The following is a 17,463-nucleotide window of genomic DNA, read 5'->3' as shown; positions in this document are numbered from 1 at the left end:
TCCCTATGTGTCCACTGTCCTTGTCCTTGTCCTTTGGTTGACAAGAGTTTGTGGGTTTGGAAGGTGCTGTCAAAGAATCCTTGACAAGTTGCTGTTGTGCAACGAATAGATATGCAAAAGAAAGTCCCCCCCAAAAAAAAAATCTGCCCTTCTACCTCTCTAGATTGGTTGTAAAGTGACTTTAGCAGACATGCTAAAAGTAGAGAGGTAATGTTGCAGTTGTACAAGGTGCTGGTGAGGCCACAGCTGGAGTACTGTGTGATGTTTTGGTCTCCACACTTGAGAAAGGATGTGCTAGCACTAGAGGGGGTGCAGAGGAGGTTCACTAGGCTGATTCCGGAGTTGAGGGGGTTATCGTATGAGGAGAGGCCGAGTAGATTGGGATTATATTCACTGGAATTCAGAAGGTTGAGGGGGGATCTAATAAAAACATAAAATGTTGAAGGGAATGGATAAGATAGAAGTAGAAAGGGTGTTTCCACTGTTAGGTGAAAGCAGGACAAGAGGGCATAGCCTCAAAATTAGGGGGAGCAGATTTAGGACTGAATCAAGGAGGAACTTCTTCACCGAGAGGGTAGTTAAAGTATGGAATTCCCTACTGAAAGCAGTAGTAGACGCTACTTCATTGAATATATTTAAAGATAGGGTAGATGTTTTTTTGAAAAATATAGGAATTACGGGATATGGCGAGAGTGCGGGTAAGTGGTTCTGAGACCACGAAAAGATCAGCCATGATCTTATAGAATGGCGGAGCAGGCTCGAAGGGCCGGACGGTCTACTTCTGCTCCTAGTTCTTATGTAGTTCTTATGCTGGTTGTACTGACCTCCTTTTGTCTTCTGTCTGAGGATAGCAACACTGGAAAATTACTTGATTATTTGTCAAAACCAAGCCTTTAAAGAAATTTAATTTACCCTCAAACAGTTTGACAGACCACTTCTTAAATGCAAGAGCTTCAATGATTACACTCGAGAATGGGTTGACCTTTTTGTTCATTGGTGACACTTACCTCCCTGGTTGAAGCACTGAGTCAAAGGGTCTCCTTTCAGAGCGGCCTGTCGAGTGTGCCTTCTGCAAGCAAACATACCAGCAAGGGGGTCAGGTTCAACAGCAACCCATTGAAGTCTCAATCCAAAGCGCTCTCTTTTATTCTGTGGTTTATTTGAACAGTATCCAACAGCTAAGAGTTCAGATGCCTTGTGTCAATGACCAAATCTGTTGCCTCAGGAAGGCATTTGAAAGCTGCCCAATCCATAGTATTTACTTCATAGATAGCAAGTCTCATTATGTGCTGAAATTATAGAGTCATAATTACATATAATGGGGTTTTGGATGTTTATGTATAGAATGGATCCCCAGGGGATTTATAGATGTAAACCTAACCTAGGACTTTGAGGTGTTTAAAATAGTAGAATACATAAATGGTAATGAATGGCCAAGAGTGAGCTAAAAGCTGGAATTTAACTGAGGAATTTGTCTGGGTTATACATAGAAAATTGAATGCTGGGAATAAGCTACAGGCAGGAGTCTAATGGAGGGGTTTAGATGGTTAACATATAAAAGATGGTTACTGGGTTTGCGATATTGACAGATTTTGAATCCTATTTTCTTCAGGAGGGGAATTTGTTCGCTTAGAGTTCAGAGGATGTTCCTTTTTTTAGTTGATAATTAGGACCATCCCAAGTATCAGCAGTTGACATACACCATCACTATTTCAGTAGGCTACTGGTTCACTTGCAAAGTTGCACTTGGTTGGAACACAAAATGAGACACCAGCAAATCAAGGAAATGTGTGTGTGAAAGGGCTAACGACTGTCCTGCACTGTGAAAATCCACAATGAATAACTGAGGTACAACACATTTGATGTATTCACATAACTCTCGAGATGCTGGTCCAGATTTTGAGTCACATGGTACAGTGGTGTCCCTGTCATGAATCTTGTGGTACAATCATGGACACTTAATGATAGTCCAAAATCCTTATGAATAACTTGCAATGTTGGCTATGGTAACACATCTGGTGTTTAGGCAAAAATGGTGTTCTGTTGATGTGGTAGTGACTTGTTACATGCTTGACATGACATGCTGTATTTCTGTGGTAAACTAGCAGCCTGGAAAACTGTTAACTCTTTGATATCCCCTGCTGATAAAGATATCCCCATTTCACCTCTAGGTTCAAAACTGGTCCAAGACTGGTGGAATACTAAATCCATCAGGGAATTTAGCACAAAGGTCTTTATAGCTTTAATGTAGAACTTGGAGTAGTTGAGGCAATTGCACAGATGCACTTAAGGTGATGCTGGGTAAATACACGAGGGACAAGTAAATAGAAAGTTACTCTGAAAGACTGAGCTGATGAGGTGCGGTGTGTGTAGGATAAAGATTAAAATTAACCAGTTGGGCTGAATGGCCTATTTTTATGCTGTACCTTATGTGCAAGGCTCGTTGTGGTGCAGTCTCCACCCAGTTCCTAATGGGGGTGATGCACCATCAGTAACCACAAGACGAAAATGGTGAAACTATTGAGGCTTTATTGCACAAGATGTTGAGCCTCCTGCAGCTGGAACAAGAATGGCTGCAGCGCAGGAGAGCATACACTTTTATACGCCGCCTGCTGGGAGGAGCCAGCAGGCTGGGATTTACTGTGGTACCTGTAATACAGTGGCAGTACCATAATACATGTAGTGTGTTACCAGTGGTGTTTACCACATTCACCCCCTGTTTAAAAATAATCCGGCAGGGGTGAGGAACAACATTACAGATCGGGTCTGTCGGGGGCTTTGACCCTCCGCTGCGATCGCCTCAGTCCTGGTGGTGGTGTGGGCTACGATGTGGTCACCTGCGACTCTGGGAGTGTGTTGTCCTCTCCTTCGTCACCCCTTAGTGGATCCAGTGAGGGGACGGATCTGCTGGGTGAGGGGCTGCGGTGAGGTTCGCTGTTGGGAGGGTGGGTGGCGCAGGGGTGAACGAGGCAACCGGAGGGGGGGAGAAGCGGTATCAGGTCGGGGGTTGATGGTGGGGACCCAGCGGGTGCTAGGTCCCAGAGGGAGACTGTGTCCTGTCGCCCGTCAGAGTGTGCCGCGTAGGCGTACCGTGGGTTCGCATGGAGGAGGTGGACTTTCTCAACCAAGGGATCTGATTGATGGCTCCGCACATGCTTCCGGAGGAGGACGGGTCCAGGAACTGTCAGCCATGTTGGGAGCGAGACCCTGGAGGTGGACTTCCTAGGGAAGGCAAACACACGTTCGTGAGGGGTCTCATTAGTAGCGGTGCACAGGAGTGACATGATGGAGTGGAGCGCGTCAGGGAGGACCGCCTGCCAGCAGGAGACCGGGAGATTCCTAGACCGAAGGGCCAGCAGGATGGCCTTCCAGACCGTCCCATTCTCCCTCTCCACCTGCCCGTTTCCCCGTGGGTTATGGCTGGTCAACCTGCTCGAGGCGATGTCCTTGCTGAGCAGGAACTGACGCAGCTCATCACTCATGAAAGAGGATCCCCGATCGCTTGGATATAGGTGGGGAAACCGAACAGGGTGAAGATTCTGTGCAGGGCTTTAATGACCGTGGCAGTAGTCATGTCGGGGCAGGAGATGGCGAAAGGGAAACGGGAGTACTCATCAATTACACAGAAGAAGTACTAGTTGCAGTCGGTGGAGGGGTGGGGCCCTTTGAAGTCTATGCTGAGGCGCTCAAAGGGGCAGGAGGCCTTTACCAGGTGCGCTCTATCTGGCCGGTAGAAGTGCGGCTTGCACTCTGCGCAGACTGGGCAGTCTCTGGTCACAGTCCTGACCTCCTCAATGGAGTAGGGCAGGTTGCGGGCTTTGATAAAATGGAAGAACCGGATGACCCCCAGGTGGCAGAGGTCATTGTGGAGAGCCTGGAGTCGGTCCACTTGTGCGCTGGCACATGTACCGCAGAAAGGGCATCTGGGGGCTCATTGAGCTTCCCCGGGCGATACAGGATCTCATAGTTATAGGTGGAGAGCTCGATTCTCCACCTCAAGATTTTGTCATTTTGATCTTGCCCCGCTGCGTATTGTTAAACATGAAGGCAACCGACCGCTGGTCAGTGAGGAGAGTGAATCTTGCACAGCTTCCACAATGGCTTGGGCCTCCTTTTCGACAGAAGAGTGCCGAATTTCGGAGGCATGGATGGTGCGGGGAAAAAAGCCACAGGTCTGCCCGCCTGGTTGAGAGTGACAGACAGAGCTACGTCTGATGTATCGCTCTCCACCTGAAATGGTCGCCTTGATGTGGTTGAAGGCACGGCGGGCCTCAGCCGTCAGGAGAAAAACCGTGGACTTGATGAGTGGGCGGGTCTTGTCCGCATAATTAGGGATCCACTGGGCGTAATATGAGAAAAACCCCCGGCATCGTTTCAGGGCCTTAGGGGCAGTGAGGGAGGGGGAGTTCCAGGAGGGGGCGCATGCAATCAGGGTAGCCAAGGATGGCTAAGCGGTTGGTGTGGAACATGCATTTCTCCTTATTGTAGGTGAGGTTAAGGAGTTTGGCGGTATGGAGGAATTTTTGGAGGTTTGCGTTGTGGTCCTGCTGATCGTGGCCGCAGATGATGATGTTATCTAGGTACGGGAAGGTGGCCCGCAGCCCGTACTGGTCAACCATTCGGTCCATCTCTCGCTGGAAGACCGAGAACCCATTGGTGACACCAAAGGGAACTCTAAGGAAATGATAGAGGCGGTCGTCTGCTTCGAACGTAGTGTATTGGTGGTCCTCCTGATGGATGGGGAGCTGGTGGTAGACGGACTTCAAGTCAACTATAGAGAAGACTCGATACTGCGCAATCTGATTGACCACGTCAGATATGCGTGGGAGGCGGTACACTTCGAGCTGCATGTACCGGTTGATGGTCTGACTGTAGTCAATGACCATCCTGTGCTTCTCCCCAGTCTTCAGTACCACCACTTGAGCTCTCCAGGGTCTGTTACTGGCCTCAATGACCCCCTCCCGTAGAAGCCATTGGACGTCTGACCTGATAAAGGTCCTGTCCTGCGCTCTGTACCATCTGCTCCTAGTGGCGACGGGCTTACAGTCCGGGGTGAGATTTGCAAAAAGTGAAGGAGGATCGACCTTAAGGGTCGTGAGACTGCAGACGGTGAGGGGGGGGGGTCCGCCAAATTTCAGAGATTGAAAATCAAGACCAAGTAACAGGGCAGTGCAGAGATGGGGGAGGACATAGAGCCTGAAGTTGCTGTACTCTATGCCCTGAATGGTGAGGGTCGCGACGCAGTACCCCCGGATTTGCACGGAATGGGATCCGGAGGCCAGGGAGATTTTCTGGGTGACAGGGAGTACCGGGAGGGAGCAGCGCCTTACCGTAGCAGGGTGGATGAAACCCTCTGTGTTCCCGGAGTCAAAGAGGCAGGTCATCTTGTGCCCGTTGATCTTTACCGTTGTCGTAGTGGTCGCAAGGTTGCGGGGCTGAGACCGATCGAGGCGATCTGCGGAAGATTTTGGGAGGTCCCGGGCTAATCAGCGGTAGTGGAGGCATCAGCGGTCCGCAAACGGCCAGACAAGCAGGGGTCCTGAGGCACAGTCCAAGATGGCGGCACCCACAGGGCGCACAAGGAAGATAGCAAAGATGGCAGTGCCCACGGGCCGCACGTGGCTTGTGGTGGAGAAGATGGCGGCGCCCTGGCTCACACGTGGGGGGTGTAGCGATGCTGGGCCTGGAAATAGCAGTGACCGATCGGGCCTGGCAAACGGAAACGAAGTGGCCCTTCTTCCCGTAGCTGTTGCAGGTCGCACTCCGCGCCGGGCAGCGCTGCCTGGAATGTTTACTCTGGCCACAAAAATAATATTTGGGCCCACCGGAGTTGGTCAGCTGCTGCGCGGCGCAGGCTTGCGTGTACCACGATGCCTGCGAGGGTGCCGTGTGGTCGGAGGTGTAGGCCTCCAGATTACGGGAGGCCACTTCTAGGGAATTAGCAAACTGCATCATATCTGTAAGGTCGAGCGTCCTCCTTTCCAATAGCCGCTGGGGAACGCAAGTAGACTTAATGCCCGTGACATAAGCTTCTCTGATTAGTAGTTCGGTGTGTTGGACTGTCGAAACTGCCTGGCAGTTACAGTTCCTACTGAGAATCCGTAGAACCTGCAAGAAATTGTCCCGAAACTCCCCCGGGAGTTGACGTCTCGTGGCCAGGAGGTGCCTGGCGTACACTTGATTCACAGACTTGATGTACTGTCCCTTTAGTAGCGCCATTGGTTTTGTGTAGATGGGCACGTCCCGGATGAGGGGAAAAACTTGTGGACTCACCCCTGAGTAGCGGACCTGGAGCTTCTGTGGGTCCGAGAGTTCTTCACTGGCTGCTCTGAGGTATCCTTCAAAGCAGGCTAGCCAGTGCTCGAAGGTTGCTATGGCGTCGGCTGTGTGAGGGTTCAGCTCCAGGCGTTCAGGCTTGATTAAGATGTTCATCTTTTTAAAATCTTGTGCAATAAATTGATGCACCATCAATAACCACGAGACGAAAACAGTAAAACTATTGAGGCTTTCTTGCACAAGATGTTGAGCCTCCTGCAGCTGGAACCAGAATGGGAGCAGTGCAGGAGAGCATACACTTTTGTACGTCACCTGCTGGGATAGCCAGCAGGCTGGCATTTACTGTGGTACCTGTAATACAGTGGCAGTACCATAATACATGTAGTGTGTTACCAGTGGTGTTTACCACAGGGGGCATGCCATGTATACACAACACTCTAATCTGGCCAATTGGCTCTTCCCTGTAGGCCAATCAGATTGCCTGGTGTGTAAAATAAAAACATTCCATCTCAGGTAGGAGGAAGTGTATTTCCAGGAATTGGGTTACTACACATTATTGGGCGGTGAGAGCGAGCTTTATTCTATGACTGAGGTTTCTTGATTTGACAGATCTGGGAGTGCATGCTGCTAATCAAGGTGTATCTGTTGCATTCCTTGCTTGATGAATACAAACCTAATGGTCTACGATTCCTCACAGGGTACAATTAAATCCATAGGCCAATGTTCAATCTTATATGGTGCTCGGCAATACACTGTATTGAACTGAGTTGAACTGCTCAATTAAGTTCTGTTCTGCCGTTTAGCACAGGTACTCAGGGGTAGCCAGTGTACCTGAACAAAGTCGTGATGCGGAAATGTTAGGATGAAGTTGTATGTGAACTAATTTTTGCTTTGGTCAAGTTGACAAAGGTGGGAAGGGAATGTGGTCCTGAAACTAACTACAGCAAAATGTTTCTCAAGATTAGCAGTGTCTGTCTTTAGCTTGCTGAAGAGAGAAAAAACTGCCCTTTTAACAATTTCATTTAAATCTTTGCATTTCAAATCTGTGGATGTGATTTATCAGATGTGCCCTGCCAGAATCAGAACGGGATGCGGCCAGTGGATCCCACAAGGGGCCTCTTCAGTGACTCCCGATAGCCGTTAGGCCCGTGAAATTTAACGAGGTCTCGCGAGAGTTCGCAATCCAGACTTGCATAGTTAAGTGAGTTCAACTGCTCACTTAACTATGCCGACACCAGATCTAACTGGCCACCAGGATCTACCGACCTCACTGAGGAGACCCCAGCAGGTCCCGCGCCATAAATGAGGACCTGGCGGAAGTAAACTTGGGGGTCTCCCAGGTGATTGGAGCCCCCCCCCGGGTGGTTGGACTATGTGCAGGGTGGCACCCTGGCATGGCTGATGCCTCCTGGGCATCATTGGCAGTGACATCTGGGCACCCTTGGTAGTGCCACCTGGACGCCACCCTAACACTGCCACGGTGCCCAGGTGGCACTGCCAGGATGAAAGGGGGACTGTCAGGCTTGCAGTGCCAAAGTGCCCAGGCGCAATTTTGGCCACACCGGGGATTGGGCTCGGGGTGCCCTGCCGTTATGGGGTGGGGTGTGTGGAGGGGCGGGGGCCGCAGGGACCTCCCAACAAGTGAGTTGCGGCACTGCGGGGAGGGGGTGGTACGAGTGCTGCCTTGGTGGATTGGGAGATCGTGGCCCCATTTAAAATTGGCAAGTCGATCTCTTCCTGAACTGGTGAGTGGAGCTCTTCAGTGCAGGAATTGCGACTGAATGCGTTCCCTGCTGAGGCCCGGAAAAATATCAGAGTGTGGGTCGCTAGCGGGACAGCGTTGGGAACTGCCTTGCTAATCCCGCACAGACGGGACTCTTTCTTTCCTGTTAGGTCGCGCCCTGTATAACGTTTTTGAGGGTGAGATGCAGAGTGTAACGGTCTGGCCAAACTCAGGATTTAGTCACATTCAAGCAGTCGTGATGTATGCACACAGGTAAACAGCATTCAAGGAAACAAGTTACTGTAGCAATGGACTGACCTGCGGATGCTGGGCAGGTATGTGCTGCAGGAGCTTCCATTCCAGGTGCAGTAAGGGTCCCGCGCCAGGCAGCATTCGGCACAGCCTTTACCGTACAGATCACACTGGTACAAGGAGACCTGGGCCAAGCCGCTCTTTGAGCCAAGATACAGCCACTGCTATAATGAAAATTAGAGTTGGCAACTGTTTGCAAGCCAGAAGCTCAGATCATAAATTACACAATACAGAAGGAGACCATTCGGCCCATTGTGCTCGCGCCAACTCTTTGTAAAAGCTGTCAATGTAATCCTCCTCACCTCCTCCTCTTTCCCGTCTCAAAGCAAAAAGCTGATACTCGGTGGAACTGGAGTTCCATTTTAAGATATATAAGACCAGTTTGGAAAAGTACCAGCCGCATCCCAGGTTTTACTAGTTCTGGGTGCAGCCCAGAATTTTTTTTTCCTGTTTCATCCATCTATCCAATTCTCTTCAAAATTTACCATTCAATCCACTTCCCTTTCAGACAGTGCCACCCAGATCTCAACAAATCGCTTTATGGTAGCGACATGAAGAGAACTCTCATATTTTTCTTTAGAATAGAGCTGAGGGATCTTTTACATCCACCCGAGAGGGCAGTTGGAGCCTCAGTTTAATGTATTATCTGAAAGACGACACCTCTGACAGTGCACACTTCCTCAGCGAAGTGTCGATCCTGCTCTCAGGCGCATTCTAATGTAGACAGGATATTTTTGTTTTAATTCATTTACGGGACGTGGGCATCGCTGGCCAGACCAGAATTTATTACTCATTCCTAGTTACCCTTGACATTGAATCAAAAAGACAGTGATACTTAATTGAGTGGGTGGAATAGTGTAGGACAGTGTGCCCAGGGTCATCCAGTGAGACATCCAATACATGCAAGACCCGGCAGGTCACACAGGGAGTCTCCGTCTCCCCTCACCCGCCCAACCTACACTTCCCAAACCTCCACTTCCCAATGCCGGTCCCTTGACCAGGCACCGAGTGCCGTTGAAGAAGATACCACCATCAGCAACCCCACTGCCCCCCATTCCCCGAGAGACGGCAAGCAGCATGCGCAGGTTTACATGCCACATGGCAACAGGCCTACCTGCAGCTGGCTTAACATCAGTGGCAGCAGGACAAGGCCTGCCCTTCAGCGGTCATTAATTGTGCACTGAGGGGCATCAATTGGCAGTGGGGCAGGGAGGTGAATCACAGGCCTTTCTGCTCTGGATTCAATCGGGATGGAGTCAGGGTGTTTCATTCACCACCTTCCTGTCCACTTGAATGCCCTCCCCACTTTCCAATATACTACTAGAAAGCTCAGAAGATGTTGCCAAGGATCTCCAGTATGAGATCCTCCAATTACAGACCTGAGAGGAACATGTTAATCATAGCGAGGGTTTTAAATGGTACATGGGTCCTGAACCCTGAATAGATGCTTTTGCCTGGAAATCCCTCTTAGGCTTCAGTTCATTGTTTTATATATGTTGTATATTACAGAGTTGTCACCGCACACTTATTCAGTCACGGCTCCATTTGTTTAACAAGAAGCAGGTATCATTCTGGGCACTGGCTCATGTCCGCTCTCCCTCAGAGGGCTGCAATGGCCTGAGGTAATCCATTCTGGGCACTGGCTCATGTCCCCTCTCCCTCAGAGGGCTGCAATGGCCTGAGGCAATCCATTCTGGGCACTGGCTCATGTCCGCTCTCCCTCAGAGGGCTGCAATGGCCTGAGGCAATCCATTCTCGGCACTGGCTCATGTCCGCTCTCCCTCAGAGGGCTGAAATGGCCTGAGGCAATCCATTCAGGGCACTGGCTCATGTCCGCTCTCCCTCAGAGGGCTGCAATGGCCTGAGGCAATCCATTCTGGGCACTGGCTCATGTCCGCTCTCCCTCAGAGGGCTGCAATGGCCTGAGGCAATCCATTCAGGGCACTGGCTCATGTCCGCTCTCCCTCAGAGGGCTGCAATGGCCTGAGGCAATCCATTCAGGTGGCTGCTTCACCCTGTGGAAGCGAGCAAAGTGCAGCTCAATCACATGATTGAGAAAAATGAGTCACCCTTTCGGGCATTTTGTTCCCCAACAACTGTTGCTGCTAATGGTGTACATCTGGACCCTGTGAAGTCAGTTCAATCTTTCTCACTATTGGGCAGAGTTAAATAAGTTTCTTGAGTCATTGATTTTTGATGCTTACACAAGTAGATGTTGCTTTGTGAACTGTGTCAGCTATGAAAAATTATCTCGACTCTATTACTCTATGGAAAAAAATTTTGTGGTCTGTCACTCAGGACATTATGATTTCACATTTGGTGCAATGATCATGCATTATCACAAATATGTGTCTGCTTACCCGTTTCCTGGACAGGTTCATCGAAGTGATGGGTGACTTGTCCTAAGGAGAGATTAAAGCAGGGTAAGGGGGTATCCATGATGTTAACAGTTAAAACAATAAATCTGTACCTGCGACTTTTTACTTAAAGCTGAGAAGCAGCAAGGGAAAATGAAAAGCTCAACTATTTCATTTTGCCCTTGGGAAAGAAACCATGCAGTCCTTACGAGTCTGGCTTGTATGTGCCACCAGTGTATTACTAATCTTCTTCTGACGTACCAGTACAAACCACTCACTTCAGACTAACTACAGATGGGCAACAATGTTGAGGATGGGGATAGTGTGGGAAAGTGGTGTTGAGGTGGATTATCAACCATGATCTCAGTGAATGGCAGAGCAGGCTCAATGGGCTGAATAGCCTATTCCTGTCCCTTTAGCCAGATTTTCCGGCTCTCCCGCTGGCAGAATCCAACGATCCCTCCAAAGTCAACGGACATTTGAATGGCTCACCGCGTCTGCCGCAGAGGAACCGGCCCTGGCAGGGCCAAACCCCCACCTATGCTCCTAAAAAATGTTAACTTAATTCTGTGCATTGGTTTAAAAAATCATTCTCTACAAAACATCATTTTGTTTTTTCATTTGTTCCATAATAAGCTTTATTATTGTCACAAGTAGGCTTACATTCACATTGCAATGAAGTTACTGTGAAAATCCCCCAGTCGCCACACTCTGGCGCCTGTTCAGGTACACAGAGGGAGAATTCAGAATGTTCAATTCACCTAACGAGCACATCTTCCGGGACTTGTCGGAGTAAACGGAGCACCCGGAGGAAACCCACGCAGACACGGGGAGAATGTGCAGGCTTCACACAGACAGTGACCCAAGCGGTAATCGAACCCGAGACCCTGGCGCTGTGAAGCAACAGTGGTAACCCACTGTGCTACCGTGCTGTCCATTGGGTACAGAGTGCAGAGCTCCCAACTCAAGAAGGGACTTCATAAATGGTTTATGCCAAGGCCCTTTCCAACCAGCAATCTGTCCCTTTATTTTATTTGGGGTACATGAGACAACTAAGATGAATATTCTTCCTCTTTAATCCTGATCAAAAGAAGCAAATAGTCTCTTTTATTATTACTTCACTATAGTCTGGGCTTCGCTTCAAATAGATGGCCAGTAGGTCAACTGTATGCTTCTAATTCGCAAAGCAGCCCCCAAGTCTTCAGAAGAAGGATCACTCATAGCCGCAGAAAATACATTAAAAAGAAGTAATATTAAAGACGGTTCTCAATAAAAGTATGTATTCTGTGTAATCCCGTGGCAATAGTAATTCAGTGGTCGGCATTCATGTAAGTTTTAGCACAGCAGGCTCTAGTTTGGATTTTTGATATATCTCATGCCAAACTTGTCCCTCGAGTACTCAAACCCACGGCAAACACACTAACGCGACTTGCCTGACTGAAACCTCATAAATGTACAAGTGATTTGCCAAGAAATATCCTTATTAGGATCAGGCACATATCAGGAATGTTTTTTACACTGCCTAAATATACAGCTCCTTTGTACTGCACCTCCGTTAATGGTACCTTGTTCTGTAAAATAATGCGTCTGAATTACATCCCCCACCTCAACTCCACCGAATATTGTCTCCAACTCTCCTGTCATATTTTTCACCAGCTAGGCTTCATGTCGACATCTCCTCAAGATGGCTGTGCATTTTCTTACTGCCTTTCCACCATGACAGGAGCACCATGGCAGGAGCACTGCACACCCTTACCCAACATGACTGACTCTCCTCATGGGGCAGAATATTTGAGGAGGATGCAAAGAGGAGATTGACAGGTTAAGTGATTTGGCAAGAAGGTGGCAAATGGAGTATAATATGGGTAAATGTGAAATTATCCACCTTGGTAGGGGAGGCACAATGGTTAGCACGCCTGCCTCACAGCACCAGGGACCTGGGTTCATTTCCGGCCTTGGGTGACTGTGTGGAGTTTGCACTTTCGCGCCGTGTCTGGATGGGTTTCCTCCAGGTGCTCTGGTTTCCTCCCACTGTCCAAAGATGTGCAGCGTAGGTGGATTGGCCATGCTAAAATTGCCCCTTAGTGTCCAGGGATGAGCAGATTTGGTAGTGTCGGGTGGGGAAGTGTGCCTGGGTTGCATGCTCTTTCAGAGGATTGGTGCAGACTCAATGGGCTGAATGGCCTTCTATGCACAGTAGGGATTCTATGGTTATATTTTGGGAAGAATGGAAAAGAAAATATTTTTAAAAGGAGAAAGACTAGCAATTGTTGGTAGATTTGAACATTCCTATAAGTGAGTCACAGAAAGTAAATGTAGAAGTACAGCAAACAAGTAAGATGGCAGATGGTATGTTAGCCCAAACTGGGAGAACCTGGAATGTAAGAGTAATGAAATCTTGCCGCATTTACATAGGGCTGTGGTGAGATCACACTTGGATTACTGTGCACAGTTATGTCCTCTGTGACTGAAAGGATATACTGGCTCAGAGGAGATGCAACCAAGGTTCTGTGGATTGAGTCATGAGATGAGAGGATCATCCTATGAAAGAGATTTAGTAGAATATTATTTGGAATTTAAAAGAATGAGTAGTGACCTCATTTAAACATACATAATTCTTAAGGGCCTTGACAGGACAGATAGCTGGAGTCTTGAACTAAGAATCATAGCCTCAGAATCAACTATCACTGAGATGAGGAGCAATTTCTTCACTCAGAGGCTTGCAAATTTTTGGAATTCTAAATCCGGAGGGTAGTGGCTGCAAAATTGTTGAATATATTTAAGACAGTGATTGCTAATATGAAGGGAATCAAGGTATATAGATACAGGTTTGGAAAGCGAACTTGAAGTAGAAGATCAGTTCTGATCTTATATAATGGTGAAGCAGGCCCAAGGTGTCGTAAAGTCATTCCAGCTCCTATTTCTAATGCTCTTATTCTCCCCTTCATGGCTGGGTCTTCCCACACTTCCCCCAATAATTAGGTCTCCCCCACACTTCTCCCAAAAACTGGGTCTCCAACACACTTCCAGGAGGATCTTCTCCTACACTTCCCCTCAATAACTGGGTCTCCCACACACTTCTCCCAATAACTGAGTCTCCCCGTCTCTTCCCAAAAGCTGGATCTCCCCCCCTCCCCCCCCTACACACACTTCCTCCCAATAATTGGGTCTCCCCCACACTTCTTCCCAATTACTGGGTCTCACAGCACACTTCTTCCCATTGATTGGTTCTCCCCCCCCCCCCTTCATCCTCCCAATAACTTCATCCTTCCCCTTTCTGCTATTTCTTCTTACCCTCTATAACTGAAAATTGCAATGAGTGTAAAATGCGACCAACTTATGCTGCTGCCTTGAAATAATTTCACCTCAGCTGCAGCACAAATGTCAATGTTCTGTTTGCAAGTCTGACATCTCTCATATCTATGCTTCTTCTTTTCAAAATGTTGCAACTGGATCAATGTTGATGAAGAGAACAGAAAGTGACACTTGGTAGCTTCAGTAAGAAGTGGAATTAATTCCATTCAGCTCCCTCTATAATTATTGCCACTTACCTGGAATACCTCCAACTCTTCGAGAATGATCTCTTCTACCTCCTGGTTTGCTTTGGGGGCATAGATAGATTTCAGGACCACCCCAGTGTCTGTAGAAAAACAGAATAGGACTGTCAACTGGAGTTTTATAAAGTGGGGCCTGCAAGCACGAGTGATTCAATGTCTCAGTGTAATCAGTAAGGGAGGAACAGACATTCCAAAGTACAATATCTTCCAGGCCCTTTGCCCTATCTGCTTTCATCAATATCCAAAACAAGCACACAAGCCTTCCTTGAACTGATTAAATAGCTCTTGCTTAAACGTGACAGGATGGAGAGTTGAATTCTTGTATTGCATACTGCAGCTAAGACCACAAACATAAGATTTACAAATATATTTGTTTTTAAACCGCAGTTGGCGTTAAGTCCCGATTTGGTGTAAACTGGAGACAGTCACAATGCTGTGAGGTAAAACTACAGCTACAGCAGGAATAACGGCACAGCCAGCTTGTGCATACACTAGCAACACCAAGTGGCATAAAGACATAAGGAGCAGGAGTAGACCATATGACCTTATAAGCCTGCTCCGCCATTAAATCTGATCATAATTGATCTAAGTTTTCAATTCCCCCCCCCCCCCCCCCCCCCCCCCCACTCCCCATAAACCTCGATTCCCCGAGAGACCAAACATCTGTATACCCCATCCTTAAATGTATTCAGCCCTTTGGGGTACAGAACTCCAAAGGTTCACAACCTATTGAGTGAAGTAATTTTGCCTCATCGCTGTCTTAAGTGATCTCAAGGGGCAGCATGGTGGCGCAGTGGTGAGCACTGCTGCCTCACAGCACCGAGGACCCGGGTTCGATCTCAGCCCCGGATCATTGTCCGTGTGGAGTTTGCACATTCTCCCCATGTGTGGGTCTCACCCCCACAACCCAAAGATGTGCAGGTTAGGTGGATTGGCCACGCTAAATTGCCCCTTAATTGGAATTTTTCTTTCAATGATCTCAGCCCGCTATCCTGAGACTGGGAATCTTAGATTCCCCAACCAACGGAAACAATCTCTCAGCGCCCACCCTACCAAGCTCCTTCGGAATCTTGTACATTTCAGAGTGGCAGTCATTATAAGCTGCAGCACTACAGTAGATCAGTAGACAGAGGATCAGTCACAATTCAGCAGGCATTATAGATAACATTTCATGATGATCTCGGTTACTGTGTGCAACAAGTTCATTAGTATTTGGTGGCACAATAGGTAAGGTCACTGGTTTTTACCTTCCATTCAAATGGTTTGTGTGAAAGTCTGCTTGTTTGCTGATTGTGAGGTAGCAGCCATCTGTTGCAAAGCACAAAACTGAAACTGGCGGGGAAAAGTTTGGAACTCCAGGAATAGATGGATTGCCTTGATTACCGGGGAGCCAGAGCTCAGACCTCTGGACACTGGGTTGACATCCAGCAGGGTACGTGGGTCCAAGGGGTGTGGAATGACAATGCCTCAGCCGCTCATCAACACCAACAGTGGGATCTAGCCAATGCTACGAGTAGGAGGCTGTGAGTCAGGCTCAAGACAAGGAGGACAAGGAGGAGGACGATGAGAAGCAGAAAGATGGGTTGCGTGGTCTTGAGGCCTCAGAAAGAGATTTCCCAGAGATCTTCCTGAAATTGGCCGTTGATATTTTATCTCTATTTTTGTCACCTCCCTGAAGTAGACACCATGAGCAATAGAAGAAGTCGGTTCATGAATCTGCTCTTTCATATAGATAGGGAAAGTAATAGTGGATCTGATGCTCTATCCGAACCGTTTCTCCATAGGTTTGTATAGATAGGGGGCTGGCCATTCGTATGGCACTGATAGGAATAAACCTACAGTGGGCAACAATCTACCACATATTTAAGGTGGACTTCAGTCACTTTATGTGCTGGCAATATCTATGACTAGTGTTCATACATTTACCAGAGGAAGGTCATCCAATTACCATTTGCTGCAAAATGCATAGTACAGGTGCTTAAGAAGCTTGCATCTTGCGCACGGTGTAAGAGTTTGTCAAATATTTTGGAAGGTTTTGATGTTAATTATTTGCTGGTGAGGAGAGGAGTCAAACCTCAAATAGTTCTTTTCACATAACTGATCAATTAGTAAGGTGCTAATTTAACCTAAAATGGTATACCCCTCCCCCCATTATAAAGCCACTACTAACAGGTACTTCAGAGGTGGATTTTGTATAAAGGTTATTATGGTTGCACACCTGTTCCAATAAACATCACGTCATATTGTCCGTCCACTGCCTCGACCCGATCCACAGCAAGCCGTGTAAATTTGTAGTCCACGCCAACTCTCATCAGCACCGGCCGTTGACCCACAGGGTAGACCGAGTCATGCATCAGTGGGTGAGTCCGGATAAAGAAGATCGCTTCGTCTGGATATTCACGTGTTGACTTAAAGCTCCCGTAGGTGCTGCTGGGACACTGGAAGGAAATGACACGTGGAACAATAAGATTGTGACGGACAAGATATTGCACTTTGATGCCCTGATGAAAACCTCACCAATGATTCAGCATTTTCGGGATAATGTTATAAATAAACCAACATAGAAAGTTCTGGGACTTGTGCGCTTTGGAAATGTGTGCTGTGAATCCATGAAAGACCATTCTCTTTGACTTGTTAAGTATAATTTTTATTAATTCAAAGAAATTCTTCAGATGTCCTGGCCAATATTTTCTCTTGAATCAACACGGTTAATCATGATCAGCAATCCCGGCTTGTCCAAAGATTTATATTTGGGCATGGTGGCACACTGGTTAGCACTCCTGCCTCACAGCGCCAGGGACCCAGACTCAATTCCAGCCTTGGATGACTGCCTGTGTGGAGTTTGCACTTTCTCCCCGTGCCTGCGTGGGTTTCATCCAGGTGCTCCGGTTTCCTTCCACAGTCCAAAGAAACTTACAAGGTACTGCGAGGCCTGGATAGAGTGGACGGGGAGAGGATGTTTCCACTTGGAGGAAAAACTGGAACCAGAGGACACTATCTCAGACTAAAGGAACAATCCTTTAAAACAGAGATGAGGAGGAATTTCTTCAGCCAGAGGGTGGTGAATCTGTGGAACTCTTTGCCGCAGAAGGTTGTGGAGGCCACATCAGTGAGTGTCTTTAAGACAGAGATAGATAGGGTCTTGATTCATAAGGGGTTAGGGGTTATGGGGTGAAGGCAGCAGAATGGAGATTAGAAAATATCAGCCATGATTGAATGGCAGAGCAGACTCGATGGG

General features: G+C 48.0%; 1 protein-coding gene across 2 annotated transcripts in view; it reads right to left on the bottom strand.

Annotated features, from left to right (window-relative positions):
- Positions 1 to 17,463, bottom strand: part of sema3h (sema domain, immunoglobulin domain (Ig), short basic domain, secreted, (semaphorin) 3H) — a 217,571-nt gene that overhangs the window by 12,567 nt on the left and 187,541 nt on the right. The window contains exons 11-15 of one of the 2 annotated variants that reach the window (XM_038810740.1): positions 16,444 to 16,663; positions 14,220 to 14,308; positions 10,672 to 10,713; positions 8,318 to 8,475; positions 1,008 to 1,069 (exon numbers count right to left, since the gene is read on the bottom strand). In XM_038810740.1, the coding sequence (XP_038666668.1) occupies positions 1,008 to 1,069; positions 8,318 to 8,475; positions 10,672 to 10,713; positions 14,220 to 14,308; positions 16,444 to 16,663 (571 nt within the window). The remainder of the gene's footprint in view (positions 1 to 1,007; positions 1,070 to 8,317; positions 8,476 to 10,671; positions 10,714 to 14,219; positions 14,309 to 16,443; positions 16,664 to 17,463) is intronic. The other variant, XM_038810741.1, reaches the window with a different exon arrangement.

Source organism: Scyliorhinus canicula, chromosome 11 (assembly GCF_902713615.1).
Source record: "Scyliorhinus canicula chromosome 11, sScyCan1.1, whole genome shotgun sequence".
NCBI lineage: Eukaryota > Metazoa > Chordata > Chondrichthyes > Carcharhiniformes > Scyliorhinidae > Scyliorhinus > Scyliorhinus canicula.
This window is presented reverse-complemented; position numbering and strand designations above follow the sequence as displayed.